This window comes from Saccopteryx bilineata, chromosome 2 (genome assembly GCF_036850765.1).
Source record: "Saccopteryx bilineata isolate mSacBil1 chromosome 2, mSacBil1_pri_phased_curated, whole genome shotgun sequence".
NCBI classification, from domain to species: domain Eukaryota; kingdom Metazoa; phylum Chordata; class Mammalia; order Chiroptera; family Emballonuridae; genus Saccopteryx; species Saccopteryx bilineata.
In genome coordinates this window covers 372,938,372-372,955,596 of record NC_089491.1, presented here as the reverse complement: position 1 = coordinate 372,955,596, position 17,225 = coordinate 372,938,372, and the positions used below count along the sequence as shown (strand labels likewise).

General features: G+C 51.9%; 3 protein-coding genes across 14 annotated transcripts in view; 1 reads left to right on the top strand and 2 right to left on the bottom strand.

Moving 5' to 3' along the window:
• The window catches only part of DNAJC7 (DnaJ heat shock protein family (Hsp40) member C7), a 34,322-nt gene extending 32,068 nt beyond the window's left edge, over positions 1 to 2,254 (bottom strand). Inside the window, exon 1 of one of the 2 annotated variants that reach the window (XM_066263628.1) lies at positions 1,865 to 2,254. Coding sequence is in view for 1 of the 2 variants with exons in the window: in XM_066263627.1 (XP_066119724.1) it covers positions 1,865 to 1,941 (77 nt within the window). In the remaining variant the exon portion in view is untranslated. The remainder of the gene's footprint in view (positions 1 to 1,864) is intronic. The other variant, XM_066263627.1, reaches the window with a different exon arrangement.
• A 1,912-nt stretch (positions 2,255 to 4,166) lies between these two features.
• NKIRAS2 (NFKB inhibitor interacting Ras like 2) lies at positions 4,167 to 8,501 on the top strand. 2 transcript variants are annotated; one of them, XM_066263625.1, is made up of 4 exons: positions 4,167 to 4,314; positions 5,248 to 5,356; positions 5,750 to 5,991; positions 6,985 to 8,501. In XM_066263625.1, exons 2-4 carry the CDS (start codon positions 5,263 to 5,265, stop codon positions 7,222 to 7,224), a joined length of 576 nt encoding a protein of 191 aa, XP_066119722.1. In that variant the 5' UTR covers positions 4,167 to 4,314; positions 5,248 to 5,262; the 3' UTR covers positions 7,225 to 8,501. The 2 variants fall into 2 exon arrangements, with proteins under 2 accessions (XP_066119722.1, XP_066119723.1); XM_066263626.1 differs by lacking the exon at positions 4,167 to 4,314 and adding an exon at positions 4,324 to 4,451.
• ZNF385C (zinc finger protein 385C) overlaps positions 7,937 to 17,225 on the bottom strand; it is a 57,874-nt gene continuing 48,585 nt past the window's right edge. For 5 of the 10 annotated variants that reach the window (XM_066263622.1, XM_066263614.1, XM_066263616.1 and 2 more), the window contains 6 exons: positions 15,337 to 15,447; positions 13,865 to 14,030; positions 11,603 to 11,896; positions 10,885 to 11,081; positions 10,439 to 10,549; positions 7,937 to 9,950 (listed from right to left, as the gene is read on the bottom strand). In XM_066263622.1, the coding sequence (XP_066119719.1) occupies positions 9,714 to 9,950; positions 10,439 to 10,549; positions 10,885 to 11,081; positions 11,603 to 11,896; positions 13,865 to 14,030; positions 15,337 to 15,447 (1,116 nt within the window). In that variant the 3' untranslated portion in view covers positions 7,937 to 9,713. The remainder of the gene's footprint in view (positions 9,951 to 10,438; positions 10,550 to 10,884; positions 11,082 to 11,602; positions 11,897 to 13,864; positions 14,031 to 15,336; positions 15,448 to 17,225) is intronic. The other 5 variants (XM_066263615.1, XM_066263617.1, XM_066263618.1 and 2 more) reach the window with 4 other exon arrangements.

Here is a 17,225-nt window from a genome sequence, read left to right as displayed (position 1 = left end):
CTTTCCTTTCCTGGCAAATTGTTAGTCATTCTGGTTAGACCCCCTTAGAGGCAGAAGGAACAGCCCCAGGACAGTGAGGTTCTGACCTGTGTCAAATATAAATATATACTTCTAGGCCTCAGCTGTGTTTCAGCTCCAGGCCCAGAAAAGCAGCAAAACCAGATAAACAATGCCATACCTGACATTAGGACCAGTTGCACTGACTAATGACCCCCCGCCCTGGCACTGGTATCAGTGAAGACCAAGACCCTGAAAGGACACACTCGGAAAGTATACTCTATTGGGACCCTCCCCCGAGACCTCCAGATAGATATCCTTAAGACAGAGGGCCCAGAGTGGCTGTCGCCATGGGGCACCCTCACCTTTCCCCTCCAGTTCCCCCAGGTGGTTTTCCTTGCCTCTCTGCTAAGCTCCAGGGTCCCTTCTTTTGCCTCTGTTACTTGTTTCCTGAGCTCATATAGCTCAGCTGGCTCACTTCCTTCTACCTCTGTGACTTTCTAAGTACATTTTACTTGTATTTGAGTCTTGGCTCTGAATTCTTTCTTAGCCAGAACTCAAGTACGGATGCTGTTGAACTGAGGTCCAATTGCCGTTAATATTCTGGTGCCCTTTTGTCGCCGAAAGGAGAGACTCCTCTGGTGTGCTGACTTCTCTAATATCCCAGGGACCTACTATACTCTGTCAAGTCTCTCAGTTCCTAACAGGTCAGGAACTCTGAACACAGGTTGCAGTAACCTACCCTTATGCTCTTTAACTATTCATTCTGCCTCACCAAATACCTGTCAGGTTTCTAATTTAGACAGGGGAAAAAAAAAATCTCAAGAATCCTGATTTCAGATCTCATGCACTAATTCTACACTACCAATTCAAATCACCCAGACTGAAGATATAACGGGCTTGATATAAAAGTATGAAATACGTCAGGAGAAGACTGAGAGAATCGTGATCAAGTAATCTGCAGCTGATAAGGGTTCCAAGCTTCCAGAACCTTTTCGTTAATTTTGCTTCAGGATTAGGACGAGTAAAACAACCCATCACTGTGTTCCTACCCCACTTCCAACAACCTGCCTCAGCTGTAGCCAGAATCCAGAGTGTTCTCGAAAAACACTCACTCAGCAGCTCCCTTTGCTGGTCTGGACTGGCAATCTGGAGCCCCTGCAGCTGCCCAGCAGTGTCAATGGCGCCCAAGCAGCTGCCCTCTCCCTTGCTGCTTAAGAAGGAACCAGAGTAGGAAGAACGAGGTTATTACTCGGGACGGTGGGCGGAGGAAGAGCATTTTGACATGTGGAGTATGCAACAAACCCCTGACTCCTCCTCCTTTTCTGTATCATTTTCGATTTCTGGGGTAACCGGGGGGGGGGGGGAGAAGACCAGGTCAGTAATGAAGACACACAGTCACCTCCGACCCAGACTAGTGCTCGCTGGGGTATCATTAAGAAAGAAAAGGGTGAAGAGAGCACTGGCTTTAGAGATGCCAAATGCTGATAGACAATAACGCACAGAAGTTAAGACGGGGGTCGAGGGCGCAGTAACGAAGTTGTCATTGTCGCCGTGCCGCCTCCCCCACCCCGCAACAGACCTCAAATTCCCTCAGAGACCAAGCCTCCACCGCAGGGATGACCTTCCTCTCTACTGGAAAACGACGCGGTGCCTCAGCTCCCCGGCCAGGCGGAAGCGGGAGGGAAGGGCCGACCTCCGAGAGCGCCCCTTCAGGGGGTCCATCCGCACTGGATCTCAAGCGTGGGGGGTGCCGTGGAGGGCGGGGCATTGCCTCTAGTGCTAGGCGCTGCATCCTGGCAGGAACGGGTTATCCAGAGCCACGGAGCTGAAGCTCGCCCCTTCCATTACCCTGCCACCCAGTTACCTCTTCGCTCCTTCGTCGTCGGGAAGCTCCAGCTCGGTCGCCGCCATTACCACATCGCACTCCGCGGCAGCCGCCATCTTACCGCCGAGACCAGAGAGCCGGGTGGGAGGCCGACGGTGAAGAGCACTTCCGGCCGGGACATCGAGCAGCTCAGCGGCGCTGTGCCCAGAGGGGCTCCCTCGGGCCCGTCTACCAACGAGAGGCTCCGTTTGGGGCCAGAGCGGCCTTCCGCCACCGGAGGTCCACGGTGGTCTCCGCGACGGGACGGATCCCCAAGGCCGGTTCCTGTGCGTAGGGGGCGCCACGTTTACCGTAGATCGTGAAGTGGTGCAGGAAGGTGTCGCTTTTCTAGACCTTGATTTTCCTCAGTATTTTGAGAGCCTAGTTGGCATAGTAACTTCCAATCCTAGAGCGTCTTCTGTAAGGTTCAGGGAAGTCTCAGCTGTGGGGATCAGGTGACCTGGGACTCTGGAGGAAAACAGCCCCCTACTAACTTCCTGAACTTGGAGTGTGTACACAGCTTCCTCCTGGGAAAGACAAGAAGAGACACTTTGAGCCTGGTTCCCCCAGCTTTCATCGGCCCCTGGAAGCCCTGCCCAACCAAGCCAGGGGAACGCGGGGCGTCTTCACCCTGTGCCTTTCATCCCCTCTGGATCTCCAAGCACCAACTGGTTCATCACCCCAATGACGCTCACCCTTTTATGATGATGCTTTCATGTCAGCCGCCTTGGAGTGCCATCTCAGCATTAGGCCTAGGAAGAGTGGCACAGCGCCCCAGACACTGCCCTGGAGTTTATAAGGCAGCTGACAGGGTGAGGGCTCTCTGCTCCAGAGTCCCCAGTATTCCCACCCGCCATATAAACTCCCTGCTCAGCACGCTTGTCTTGTTGTATGCAGTCTGGATTGGGAACTCACAGAAGGCAAGGACACAGCCAATTCATCTTTGTAGTTTTAACCTCACCCAAACCAATATTTGTGGACTTGAATTATATAAATTGGAGTTTTCTGAGGTTAAAATGAGGGAATTTGAGGTTAAAATGAGGGAATTTGAGGTTAAAATTTAAAGCTAAGGGGAATTAAAATAATGAGGAAAAGTAATTTAAAAGGGACCTTATTCTCTTTCTCCTGTCAAATCACGTGCCATTGTTCATCCACAGGCTGCTTGCATGGTCCCTGCCCATTGGAATGCCAAGGAGCTGAAACCCAAATCACCCATGGCTAGGGGAACATGAGAGAGGCTCGGTGGGTTGGAAAAAAGAGGTCATTTACCCAGCTGTCTCCAAAGTGCCTAGCCTCCCTATTCTAGGTTGGGAGGGTACAGATTCACCACATGCCCTGCCTTGCCAGTGGCTCACAGTCTACAGTCTAATATGCAGGAGGCAGTTTCCACCATTTTCCCATTTTGTGTTTTCTGCATCTAAGTCAACTCGTCTACACCCACCGCTTTAACTTTGTTAGTGACTCTCAACTCTGTTGATATCTTTAACCTAGACCTCTCTTCTGAGTTCAGATCTGAATATCCAACTATCTACTGGTATCTTTTGGATGTTTCACAAATCCCTAAAGCTTAATATATTTTTTAATGAACTTGTTGTTCTCTCCCCATCCCTGAACAACAGAAAAAACAAATGCTGTACTTGACTCTCTTCTGCTAATTCCTTATCTATTTGAATGGATTCACCACCCTTCACCTGATCATCAAATGAGACAGATGGGAGACATTATGAATTCCTCCCTCTTTCTCACTCCACACTCCCTGTTTATCACCAAATCTTGTTGCATCTCCTACCAAAATACCATGATTCTTTGCCATGCTTTCTCTACCCTTTCCTCCCAAGCCCTTCAAACCTCAACACAGACAGGACCTACCCCAGGAAGTTTTCCGTAATGCCCACTGCTCCCAAATTAAATGCCCTTCTGTTGTGCCCGCATAGCATCTCTGTAATAATGTTGTACTGTAATTTTTGGGTTAGATGTCTAACTCCTCTAGACCGTGACTTTCTAATGGGCAGGTATCCTATCTAATTCGTCCACTGTTCTAGGTCCGTGGTCCTGAACCTAGCGTAGAATAGGTGCTCACAATGCACTTGATGAATAAGCTACTGAATAAGTTAAGTATTACTATACTATAGTATCCTTTAGGAAAAGAACATTTCGCCATTAGACACAAGAACGGCGGGCACCCGCGTCCAAGAATCTCGTGCTGGGTCGTCGAGCACCTCACCAGTCTGGGGCCCTGGCGGTCATTTCCCTCGCCGGCCTCTGGGGGCGCTGGGTGGAAGGCGCCCGCTTTCTGCCGCCGGAATTCGTCTAGTCCGACGGAAGCTGGGGGTCGGGGGCGGATAGAGCCTGGATCCACCCGGAAGAACCGAGTCCCTGCGGCCGCACTGCCCCTCCCCGGTCCCGGCGCGCCTCGGGGCCCGGCCAGGGTGCTGCGAGGGCCCCTGGAGGTACGAAGTTGGAAGGCCGGGATTGGCCACTGCGTTGGGGCCGCTTTAGGTGGCAGATCTTTGCCGCCTTTCGTCCCCTCTGGGGTCCCCTCGTGGGGAAATCTGTGGCGGAGGCCCCACTGGCTGTTTCTCTTGGGGTATCTGTTAATTGTGGTTCACTGGGGTCCTTTGGGCGGGGTAGGAGGGTCTGTATCAGGAGTGTCCTCTGGAGAGGTTTCTGTTTGGAACCCCTTTGGGGAGTGGCTCTCTGGAGGAGTCTGGGTCTGCTTTTGGGAAGCCTGTATTTGGGGATACCCTCGAGATCTCTGGGACCTCTTCTAAGAAGGGGTTTCTGCGTCTGAGCCTTCTCATCTGTGTCTGTCAGTCAAGGGCGGCAAAAACTGTCCCCTTTCCGGAGCCTATTTTTTCTTAGATTCTTCACTCCTTTCTTGTCTGATGGTCTTTATCGTAACCATGAACTTGACCAAGAGTCAAAGAAGTTAATAGTTGTCTAGATGAGTCCTAAGGGAAAGCAAAATCTTATTTGCTCACCAGAAAGAGTAGCTTAAGGCAGATTCGTACAAAATAGTGTTTCTGCCTATTTCTCCGTGGGGTTATGGTGAAAGGGGAAGCTGAGCCTCAGTTCCCTTCTGTAACTGGCCCTCTGAGTCTTGTGCACCGAGAGGAACCTCGCCAGTGTTGCATTTCAACCAGCATCTCTCCTCCCCCTTTATGACACTGACTGAGCACCAACAGTTCCTGGCCAGGTACAGGGAATAACAAAGATCAATAAAATACAGCTCCCTGTCCAGTAGTGGACATGGGCGCATTATTCCTGGCATACCCCCTGACTAGAGTAGGGGCCAGTGCTCAATCCGGGAGGCTACGCATGCAGTTCAGAACTTGGGCTCTCTGTTTTGATCCCACCTCACCCAGTGTGCTTCTCTTCTTCAGGGCTGAAGGCTAAGCATGGGGAAGAGTTGCAAGGTGGTCGTGTGTGGCCAGGCATCTGTGGGCAAAACATCAATCTTGGAGCAGCTTCTGTACGGGAACCATGTAGTGGGTGAGTGTTTCCGGGAGTGGGGCGATGGTGGAAGAAGTTGAAGAACAGGGAGTAGGACTTGATAACATGGAAGCTAAAATCTGCTCCTGAAGTCAAGTCTCTGTCGTGCCCTCCAGCTCTACAACATTGTGATTAGGAGGAAGGAAGCCCAGTATCGGAGATGAGGAGGAAAAGCTCCCAAGTCTCACTTGTGCCTAGCATGTCGTGAACATGAGATTAGAGTCTATTGCCGCAAAGCATGCCGGTCCTGCCAGACGTGGTCCGGCCCCCGCTCCTCAGCCCGCACGTTCCTTTCCCTCCCTGCCTGGTCAGGCTGCGAGGATATACTCAGTCCCTCATGCTTCCCATCTCCTTCCTCCCTAAAAACAAGTTTCTTCCCTCATTTCATCCCAGGTTCTGAGATGATTGAGACACAGGAAGACATCTACGTAGGCTCCATTGAGACCGACCGGGGGGTGCGGGAGCAGGTGCGTTTCTATGACACCCGGGGGCTTCGCGATGGGGCCGAGCTGCCCCGGCACTGCTTCTCCTGCACTGACGGCTACGTCCTGGTCTACAGTACTGACAGCCGAGAGTCCTTTCAGCGGGTGGAGCTCCTGAAGAAGGAAATTGACAAGTCCAAGGACAAGAAGGAGGTGTGTATGGAGGCCCGGTGGTGAGACAGTGGGCCCTGGGCTGCCTTTGGGAGGCGAGGTGTGGCTGTTTCCCACTCATTTTCCCAGAGGTGGATTAGGAGCTAGGGAATGGTGGTCACTGGGGGGTGTCTTCACCCACAGAGGTGGCTCCATGCTGAGGCAGCTCAAAGAGGCTTCTCTGTGGCTTAAGAGGTTCCTGAGGTAACACATGAAGCTCCCCTAGTCATTCTTTTTTTTTTTTTCTTTATTCTGAAGCTGGAAACGGGGAGAGACAGTCAGACTCCTGCATGCGCCCGACCGGGATCCACCCGGCACGCCCACCAGGGGCGACGCTTTACCCACCAGGGGGCGATGCTCTGCCCCTCCGGGCCTCGCTCCGCCGCGACCAGAGCCACTCTAGCGCCTGGGGCAGAGGCCAAGGAGCCATCCCCAGCGCCCGGGCCATCTTTGCTCCAATGGAGCCTCGGCTGCGGGAGGGGAAGAGAGAGACAGAGAGGAAGGGGGGAGGGTAGAGAAGCAAATGGGCGCTTCTCCTATGTGCCCTGGCCGGGAATCGAACCTGGGTCCCCCACACGCCAGGCCGACGCTCTACCACTGAGCCAACCGTCCAGGGCCCCCTAGTCATTCTTTACAGTGGTTCTGTGCTCTTATTATGGCAGCCCTTCTTCTCTCAAGTCCCGCTTTAAGCTGAGGGCGTTCTGGAATGTTTCCTCACCAGTTATTTAGCCAAAAGCAAACTATCTGCTAGTGACGAGCAGGCATGGGTGATTCGGGGCTTGTAATGGAACTCCTGGAGGGAGGGCCAGGATTTGAACAGAAGGAGGAGAGAAAACTATCTTACTTCTCTCTCTTCATGGTTTCTAATACAGGAAGAGATTGAGACATCAGCCAGTAAGACTTTCCTTCTCTTAGGACTCCTGGGTGGTGGCCAGCCCTCACTCCCATGCCTAAAGCCCATGGTACATGCACGAGTCTCTACTCTCTCTTCTTCAGGTGACCATTGTGGTCCTTGGCAACAAGTGTGACCTGCAAGAGCAGAGGCGTGTGGATGCAGATGTGGCTCAGCATTGGGCCAAGTCGGAGAAGGTGAAGCTGTGGGAGGTATCCGTGGCTGACCGCCGCTCCCTCCTGGAGCCCTTCATCTACCTGGCCAGCAAGATGACCCAGCCCCAGAGCAAGTCGGCCTTCCCCCTCAGCCGCAAGAACAAGGGCAGCGGCTCCTTGGATGGCTGAAGAGCTGCCATCCCTTCTTCACCTTCCCAGCCCCAGCCCAGCTTCTGGGGCTTTGGAAGATGGGTTGAGGCAACTTGTGCTCTCTCCCAACTCTGAGAAGTACAGATAATCTAGGTTAGTGCCCCCAACCTCTTCCTCCACCCCAGCTTTCATACCTGCCTCACTGTAACCTAGATTAATTGAGGGTCAGTGCCCCTTCCACCTGCCCTGAGTGGGAAGCAGAGCTGCCATGCAGAAGTGCCCAGGCTAGGCTCCGGTTCTGATCACAGGCCCACGCCTCTGGGCTTCTGCCACTCACACACACACTCACACTCACACACACACTCACACTCACACACACACACTCACACTCACACACTCACGGCACCAGCCTGGACTTTAGGGGAAAGGGCTTCTAGGTATGGTGTATATGTGTGCAGATTCATCCAGCACCCTGACCTTTCTCCTGTCTACATTGGCTGGGAGAAGCCAGCCTTATGGGAAGTGTGGTTTTTCTACTTGACCTCTTCCCCCCAATTGTTTCACTTCCTCTTCCTGCTTACAGAATAGATGGGCCTCATTTGGTAGAGGAGTGGAATAATGACTGGGCTGTCACCAGTTGGCTTTGTGACCCAGCAAGGCTTTTACCTTCTCTCAGATTCAGTTTTCTCATCTGTACGATAACAGGAGTTGCTTAGATGACCTAGATCCTCTCCAGCCCTGTGATTTTATAATGCCCGTGGCTTCGGGCCAGTTGACTATATCCTTTGCTTCTCTCCCTCTTCAAGGTGCTATGCCTACCCGCCCTGGAGGCTGGGACACTGCTCTCTGACAACCACCAGGGGGCAGGAGTGCACTATCTACTCTAGTTGCCAGAATGGCTCCTTAGTGCCCAATGGGGAATTCACACCCATGAGGCCTAGCCTTCACCCCTTCCTATGGTCGTTTTCAGCTACTAGCTGGACGTTATTTATAAATTACTTGTTATAAATTAGTATGCTGCCGTGGTGAAGGCCGGACAAGGTGCTTTTCTAGCCCTTCTTACCTCAGATGCCTCAACAGAACAAGGCAAACTAGTAGCAGCTTCTCAGGCGCAGACAGGTCTGTTGGGGCGCAGAAGGGTGGTTATACTCTCAACACGCTATAAAGCGAGCTGTGACCCACAACTTCCTGTGCCCACTTTGTGCTGCTTCTAATGGGCACAGCTACCAGAGGTGAGCCCCTGTAGCTAGGCCACCTCCGATGCATGCCCCTTCTCTCCGGAACAGGAGAGGTGAACAGGGATAGGTGGTCCAGGGCTGGGCGAGTCAAAATAGGGCATACGCAGGCTCGGGCTTAAAGTTCATTTATTGATTCACTGGACAATAAAACCACAACTGTTATCAAAAAGTTTCCCTCCCATTCCCCCTTTATTCTCCCATTGGAGATAGCTTTAAAAAAAAGATGCAGGTGTATACTGGCAAAGTCCCGTATTGCATATTGTGAGGTGAGGGGAGCAGGACTGGGGTAGGAGGGAGGTCTGGACATTAACTGTGACAAAGTGGGGCTGTAGAATGATCAGAGGGTAGGAGGGAGGTCTGGACATTACTGTGACAGAATGAAAGTGGGGCTGTAGAATGATCGGACTGGATCCCAACACAGCCTCACCGCAGGGAGGGCTGTGGTGTTGGGTGGGAGGAGGGAAAGCTGAATTTAGTGCTGGGGATCAGTCTGGGCTGAGGAGCTAGAGAGGAAAGCTCTTGATTTGGGAGTCCTGCGGGGATTCAGTGTTAGCTGGGTCCATTGAGGAAGACCTAGTGTCCGCCATCCCGGAACTGAGGAATCAATAAAAGGCCTTCCTCTGTAGAAATTGGGTCCAGTCAGAAAATCACCTTCACCACCCCTGTCCTAGCCCCATCCCTTTGAAGCAGATGAAGACCCCCAAAAGCTTTCAGCACCGGCCCTTCCATGGCTGTGTGCTTCCCTTTCTCCTCCAGTCTCCCCCCACCCCCCATGGTCATCTTGTCCAGACAGCATTGAACCGACCCCAGCTTGAGAGCTCACCCCTTATCTCTGGTCATTCTCCAGGGAATCTAGTGAATGGGGTGGGCCTCCCCAGAGCATGGGAGTAGAGGTCAGTGACAGGCTTGTCCCCAATCTAGAAGTTACGATTTCTAGGGCCTTTGGCCACGTGAATACAGGTCTTGAGTAGGGAAGTGAGAGCACCATGGGGCTGGGGCCAAGATTTTGCATAGATCTTTGGGATTCCTCAGTTTGCTTCCTGTAGTCAGGCTGGGGAATGAAGGGAGCCCAGGACTAGCCCTAGAAGGCTGGGGAAACGAGGGTGGGGGTGGACCTGGGCTAAGGGGTATTAGTGGGTTCCCCAGTCCAGATGGAGTGAAGGGCAGCTGCCCTTGGAACTAGCCCAGCTCTTCCTAGATTGGTCAGGAACCCCTGGGCTGTAGAAAGTCCCAGGAACCCAGGCGTCTTGGGGAGAGGGATGCTGGGAAGTCGGCCCGGCCTCCTCAGGGCTAATAGGGGGCAAAGAGGATGGGCCCTGTGGCAGGGCGGATGGCTCCCGCGGGGGCACGAAACAGAGCTGGGCCCAGGATGGGAGCCGGGAAGAGGGTGGTGGCTGCGGTGGGGGCAGGTCTGAGGGCCAGGGGCCCTGGCAGGGCACAGATGGTCGCAGCTGTGGTGGGGATTGGACTGGGCAGGAAGCGGGCTGCCAGTGTCTTGGTGAGTTGCTTCTGCAAGGCCAGTTTAGACTGCAAAGAGGAGAGAGAGTTGGACACAGTCTGACACCAGAAAATCCCCCCCTGCCCTGGGCTCAGTCCTTGGGCTTTTTGCTGCAGGATAAACATGCCTTTTAGGATTCCAAACCTAAATCCTCCTCCCTTCCCACCCCCAAGCATTCATTCCAAAGGGCTTTTCCCACCACCTGTCTTCCTGCCCAGAAGGAGGAGGTCATGACGGGCCAAGGGAGGTGGCTGTCCTGGGTAGAGGTAGAGATGGTTTCTAGGAGATGGCACACCCACCCCTTGCTTTTGCCCCTGAGATTCCTATGCAGGCCCACCTCCCCGGAAATTCCTGTGGGCAGATCCCAAGATAGCCACTCAGCCCCAGCTCTTTCTCTGCCCAGACCGCCTTGGAAGTAGGGTGGCTTTATTCCTGCCTCAGCTCCCCAGCTGGCTCCCAGTTCCCGCCCCGCCCCCTCTTGACCAGGGTCCCAGCCCTGTTGCACGGGAACAGATACCTTGAGAATACTCACAGCCAGCGCTGCGTGCTTCTGCAGCTTACTGTGCTGGCTGGAGGGCTTAGGGGGCTTCCCGGCCAGGCGGTCTTTGTGCCTTCTGCTGCTCAGGTGCTAATGGATAGACAGACAGACAAACTGGGAACAAGATGAGGAAGCCCAAGGACCCCCAACTACCACATTATCTTCAACTAGCTCCCCTTCTCAACTCAACGGTTCACACACAACCTACGTGCACTCACTGGACATCACGTGGAGTGGCCCTGGGAAGGGGAGGTAAGGACTGGCCTTTGCTGGCCAGAGGCCTGCCGTCCAGCTAGCCTTGCCCTGCTAGGCTTCCTCCACCTAGCCCTGCTCTGCCCACCTCCTCAGGCTACCTCTTTCTCCCCTGGATCTAGTCCCACTCCCTCGCCCCGCTCCAACGCGAGTCCTGGCCTCCCTTCTCCCACCTGCTTGAGCTGGGTCTCTGAATTGACCTGGAGCTGACAGACAGCACAGTGAAAAGGAGGGCTGGGCCCCTGCCGGCTGCCCCGGCTCCCAGGCACTCTCTTGGCCTTGTTTCTGGCTCCTCCCCGGGGCACTGGGTGGCCCCGGCCCCTGCGGGGAGCCCCTCGCTGACCTTCGACCATCCAGCGGTGTTTTGCTCCTGGTGGAAAGAAAAGACCGCCTATCAGCACTGAAGAGGGGCTGCAAGGGCCGCAGAGACCCCTCCAAACTAGGTCAGTTTGGTTGTCCCTTTAGCTTCGAGGCTGCTCAGTACATCCAATCCCTGGCAGCCGAGGGATTTCTCTTTCCCATCTGCACAAGGTCCTCCCAGCTTCTCTCATTTTTGAGCCAACCTCCCCCAAGGAAGGCCTTCTTGCAATGTAACTGGTCAACTTCCCTTCTCAACTCAATCCCTTCCTCTGGGTCCGACCTAAGGAAAGATGGAGGAGGTGTCTCCTGTCATCCCTGGAGTGTCCCTTTGATTCTTGCTTTTCTTCCCAGATGTCCCCCTCAAGCATCAGTGGAAAGGCCTGAAACACCTACCCAATACCACTAAGCACAGCGCCTCTGTTACCAAGTCCTTGAGCAAAGTGCCCAGAAACTCCAGCCTCCCACAGCTGCTGAGGGGCCGTCTCCCTACCCCTCTCCTTCCCCTAGACTCCAGCTGGCGGGTGCACTGACCTGTGTTGTGAGCCTGGAGCTGGGAGGCGGAGTTCACTGTCACCTTACACGTGGGGCAGTAGAGGCGCCCCTTCTCACTCCTGCCTTCCCCACTCACGCCACTTCCCACAGCAGCAGCCGCAGGCTCAGGCCCTGGGGCCTCTCTCCCCGGCTCTGGGGAGCAGGGTGGGCAGGAGAGAGAAGAGGAAGAGGAGGCAGCATCCAAGAGGTCTGAGTGGGCTGGCTCCCGGGGCATCGGGTCTGGAGTCAGTGGTGGCTGGAACGGGGGGCCAGGAGGAGGGTCTGCAGAAACTGCTGAGGAGATGGGAGGCATCGGGTAAGAATCACCAGAGCTGATTCTGGAGGCCATGACGGTAAGGCAGAGTGGACAGGGCACTAGCACTGATTCCAGACCCCACTCTACCAACCAACTTACTGGGCAGATAGGCCTCTTTAAGCCTCAGTTTCCCCATCTGAAATCAAAGTTGGACAGAGTAATCTCAGTCCTCAGAGCCCTGATAGTCTAGTTATTAGCTATTAAATAAATAGAAATAAAAAATGTAAGAATGTTCATAGAGCACTATTCATAATAGCATAAACTGGAAACTATTCAAATGTCCATCAGTAGAATAGGTTTTTAAAAAATCATTGTAGTGGTGCAATGGACCTGGAACGCTGAGGTCGCAGTTCAAAGCCCTGGGCTTGCCTGGTCACGGCACGCACAGTAAGCAACTACTACAAGTTGATGCTTCCTGCTTCTCCCCCACTCTTTCTCTCTCTCTCTCCCTCTTTCCTCTCTCTAAAAATCAATCAAAAAAATTTTTAGAAATCACTAAATGTTCATAAAATGGAATACTACAGGGAACTAAAAAAGACAAACTATAGCTACCACCACAACACAATGAATGTGATGAATGTTCCTGAAAGGCGAGCAAAACCCAGACACAAAAGCCTACACCCTTCTTTTTCCAGATTCACTTCACTTTTATTATGAACAAACACAATGTCAGATGAATACAACTAGCTTCAGAGTTATTAATACAAATCATTCCAAAATTAATCTTAGGTCACAAATAACTACTATCCCACATAAAAAAGGAAAAATCCCGCCCAATCAAGGAAAAAGTGTCCTGTGTATGTTTCCATGGCAATGAGTTTATGCATTCTCAAATTTTGTCTGGCTAGTTATTTACCACTTACCTAGCAGATTTACTCAATCTCTCAGAGAGAAGTATAAAGGTTACTGATAGCATTATCTGAGACACATTGTTTGTGGTGGGCACAAGTTCATGGTGGATACTGCTACTATAAAAATACTCAGGACTTAACAAAAACCTCCATTCTATATGATTAACTAAAAGCAAAAGTGAAACTTGTCTATGCTGAGAAAAGTCAGGATCATAGGTGCCTGTGGGGAGAGGTGTCAGCCCAAAATTCATGTCCCTCTGGAACCTCAGAACATGACCTTGTTTTGGGAAAAGGGTCTTCACAGAAGTAATTAAGATAAAGTCATACTGGGTCAGGGTGGGCCCTCAACCAGTGACTGGTGTCCTTACAAGACCAGGTAAAGACAGACGCGTGGGAGGTGAGATGTGCAGGTGGAGGCAGAGATCGGAGCGAAGCAGCCACAAGCCAAGGAATGCCAGCAGCAGAAGCTGGAAGAGGGGCAGGAAACAATTTCTCCCTCTCAGTTCTCAGAAAGGAACCAACCCTGTTGACACCTTGATTACAAATTTCTGACCCCTAGAACTGTGAGAAAATACGTTTCTATGTTTTCAGCCACCCAGTTAGTGGTCGTTCCATAGAGCAGCCCTGTGAAACTAGTACAACAAGTGACTGGAAGGAGGCTCACCATGGGTTTCTGGGTGCTTGAGAAATGTTTCTTTTTTTTTTTTTTTTAATTAAAAAAATTTTTTTTTGCCATTGATATGAGAGAGAGAAGAAGGAAGAAAGAGAGAAGAGAAGAGAGATAGAAGTATTAATTCATTGTTCCACTTAGTTGTCCACTCACTGGTTGCTTCTTGTATGTGCCCTGACCTGGGATCGAACCTGCAACCTCGGTGCACTGGGACGACACTCTGTCCACTGAGTCACTGGCCAGGGCTGAGAGATGTTTCTTGATTTCTATATATTCAGATGGGAAAATTCATTGAACTCTCTCCTTGTGATGGGTGCCTTTTTCATAGAATACTCCAACCCAAGCAGAAATAAGAAGAAACCTCTCAACTCCTGATCAGAAACCAGAATGGGAGTGGGGAGTGGGGAGAAGAGTTTAGGACTCACCTTTGCTCTGCAGCTGTTCAGGGGTTCCATTGGCCGCAGTTGGGGTTGGGGATACCAGCGTCCCATCCTGGACCAGGGTTTGGGGCCTCTGCTTACTCTTGGCGGCTTCGACAGCCTTGAGTTTTCTGGCATGTTTGTGGCCTTTATAATGTGCTTCAGCCTGGTTCTGGTGTGGGAAAGGCATGGGGTCACCATTTACTCTGAGTCTACATGTCTACTCCACAAGCTAGCATTAGGCAAGGGACAGGTCAGAAGGAGGCAGGGCTCATGTCACACCAGGGGTGAATCCTTGTCATTGCCAACATTATCACAGTACGGGCATGGCCCTAAGGTTTACAGAGTGCATTCTCATACATGAGCTTTCAGGCAAGCAGCCTCTGGCTCTAAATTCTGACTTAGCCACTCAGTAGCTGTGCATCTTTGGGCAAGTCACCTCACCTCTCTGAGCCTCAGTTTCCTGACTCAAAAACTTTGAGATAATACTGACATCACGGGATCGTGAGAATTAAATGAGAACCTGAATTAGTGCCCAGTAGGTGCTCAAGAATGTTAGTTACCCCGTTTATAAATGCACAAATGGAGAAAACAGAGCAATCCTCACCCTTTGAAGTATGTGCACCCCAGAATATTCACACCTTTGTCCCTTTTTTCAATGAATAGTTATTGGCTATTTGCCAGGCACTGCAAAGGGCCCCACATGGAGATGGTCCCTCTCTCAGAGTGAAATCTCTGTCTGGCTCGTTCACAACTTGTGACCTGAAAGCCTGGAGGGAACCCCCATATCTGCCCTGGCCGTGTCCTCCCTCCTTCAATCAGGGGGTCCCTGCTTGTTGCTTCCAAAGGCAGTAAAGACAGGTACCTCCCTGGACATTTTCACCAGAACAGGTCAGCTGAGAGCATCTCCCCAAACCCCAGAGTTGCCTAGACAAAAGGTAAACCTCCCCCGGCAAACCAGAATGAGGCTCCCTCAATATCTAGGGGCAGCCAATGGTAGAGAGCCTGCAGGCCTTGGGGTTAGTCAGGACTGAGCTCAGGTCACTTAACCTCTCTGAGGCTCAGTTTCCTCATCTGAAGAGTGGGGACAATTGTGCCTCTATCCACCTGAGAGCTGTGCCATGAGAACTAATGAAGATGATAGGCATGAACATATTCTGTAAACTCCCAGGTTTAAGAACTGAGCTCCAAACCAGGAGCTGATACCCAGGGACCCAGAGTGGGCAGAGGACCCAGAGCACAGAGCAGGGAAATGGAGTCTCAGGGGGACTAGAGAAGGAAGGGGCAGAGGACTCGGAATAGAGCAGAGGATGGAGGGCTAGAGGATGAAGAGTGTCTCTTCCGCAACCATGGATGGAAAATACAGACCACAGCCCCTTTGCTACCCCTATTCCTCCAGGGAAGACCCCACAAGCCCAGCCTCCAACCCTCCCCCTGGCCAGCCCCCTCCCCAGCCTGCTTCCACTACTCCCTCTCACCGCCGAGTTGAACCTCAAGTGACAGATGTTACAAGAAATGAAGAGCTTCTTCTTCAGAGGGGTGGGGACCCCAAAGGTATGGCTGATGACAGCTTTCTGGACTGGGTCCATCTGTGAAGGGGGGTGGGAGGGCACAGTAACTCTGGGGCTGGCCCCAGACAGGGGGAACAGTACAAAATACCAAAAAACTAAAGACTATCAAGGAGAGCAGAGGTCAGCCCCTAGGAAGAACTTCCCCATCCCTGTGATGTTAGACACAGAAAAATAGCCTGTCAGCCTGGGCTTCTGTTTGGAGGCAGGGGGATGGCCAGGGTGGCCTCCATGATCTTGAGAGAGAGAACCATGTCCTGGTCCTCACCTTGGCATCTCTTGCTGCCCCTCTGGTCTCTGGTTTTGTTTTGTTTTCTCATTCACAGGAATCACAACTATTGGAACAGAGAGAGGCAGGGAAGGGACAGAGTCCCTCTGTTGGAATTTTCCATGTCAGACCCATGGGCCGGGGGAGGTCAGGCCTATCATATGAGCTCCACCACTGCCACGGGGCCGAGAGGGAGAGGGAGCCACGGCCAGCGGCGGTGAGGGGCCAGGGTGGGGCAGATGACCGCAAGTAGAGACGAGAGGGTTCCCTAAGTAGTAGAATCATTTATTTGGAATATTAATTTGTGTGTCTTTTTCTTTTCCTTATTTTAAATACTTTTTCTCCTTTCAAACCAAGACTTTATGTTCCCTTTTCTTAGGGCAGTGGTTCTCACTGTGGGTCGCGACCCCAGCGGGGTCGCCTAAAGCCATTGGAAAATACATAATGCGTATCAGGTATTTACATTCCAAATCATAACTGAAGCAAAATTACAGTTATGAAGTAGCCATCAAAATTATTTTTTGGTTTGGGGTCACCGCAACAGGAGGAACTGTATTGCGGGGTCACGGCATTAGAAAGGTTGAGAACCACTGTCTTAGGGGCCTAGACCACTGGGCCAAAAGCAGAAGCTATCTGGGCTTGCTTGTCAAGAGCTTCCCAAGCCTTCCTGAGAGAAGGGAACAGAGACTTTGGGAGAAAAGCATGATTTGGGTAACTTCTTGGAGAACAGAAAGAGGTTCTAATTCTCACGGCAACCCGGGCCGGGGCAGCAGGGCGTCAGAGCCGCAGAGAACGGCCCCAGGGCCCCCAGCGATCAGGACCACAGCAGCTCCGTCCGCTCCTGAGGGACGTGCTCTTGAACAGTGAGCATGTCAGTAAGTGACAGCAGAAACCTGAGACCTGGTGACCCTCCTCAAATGTCTCAGGCTCCTGAGAACCTCTGTGCAACCCTGAAGGGTAGGAAGGAAAGGATTCCTCAGGGTGGCTGAGGCTGAATTCTCCACTATCTTTTTAGGGTGAGGTGGGGCTCACTGATGATTACATTTGATTTTTCAAAATTAAAAAAGGAGAGCATTCTTTATAGCTCACGTAGTGAAGTCTGACTCACGCTTACTACACTTGTTTTTCACGCACACACACATAGAAATATACAGACTAGCATACAGACAGATAGCAGTGAGCTTACAGACAATTATAGGTTACAGCGATTACAGAGACATGCAAAGTGATACATAACTTGCACACACACAAATGGCACACAATCACAATCATCCAACCCATACAAAACACACTGAGAGGTCAGACATACACCAAATACATACATAGTCTACAGAAAGACACAAAACACCTCTCAGATACCCAGGCACACATATGACATACTAAGAAATAATGAGTTGTTTATAAACACACACACACACATGCACGTACAGGACACCAACACACAAATTCACATCCACAGATAATACCCAAGGACCTATGGAGACACAAGCAGGCACACCCAACTGCACACAGGCATACACAAATAATCCAC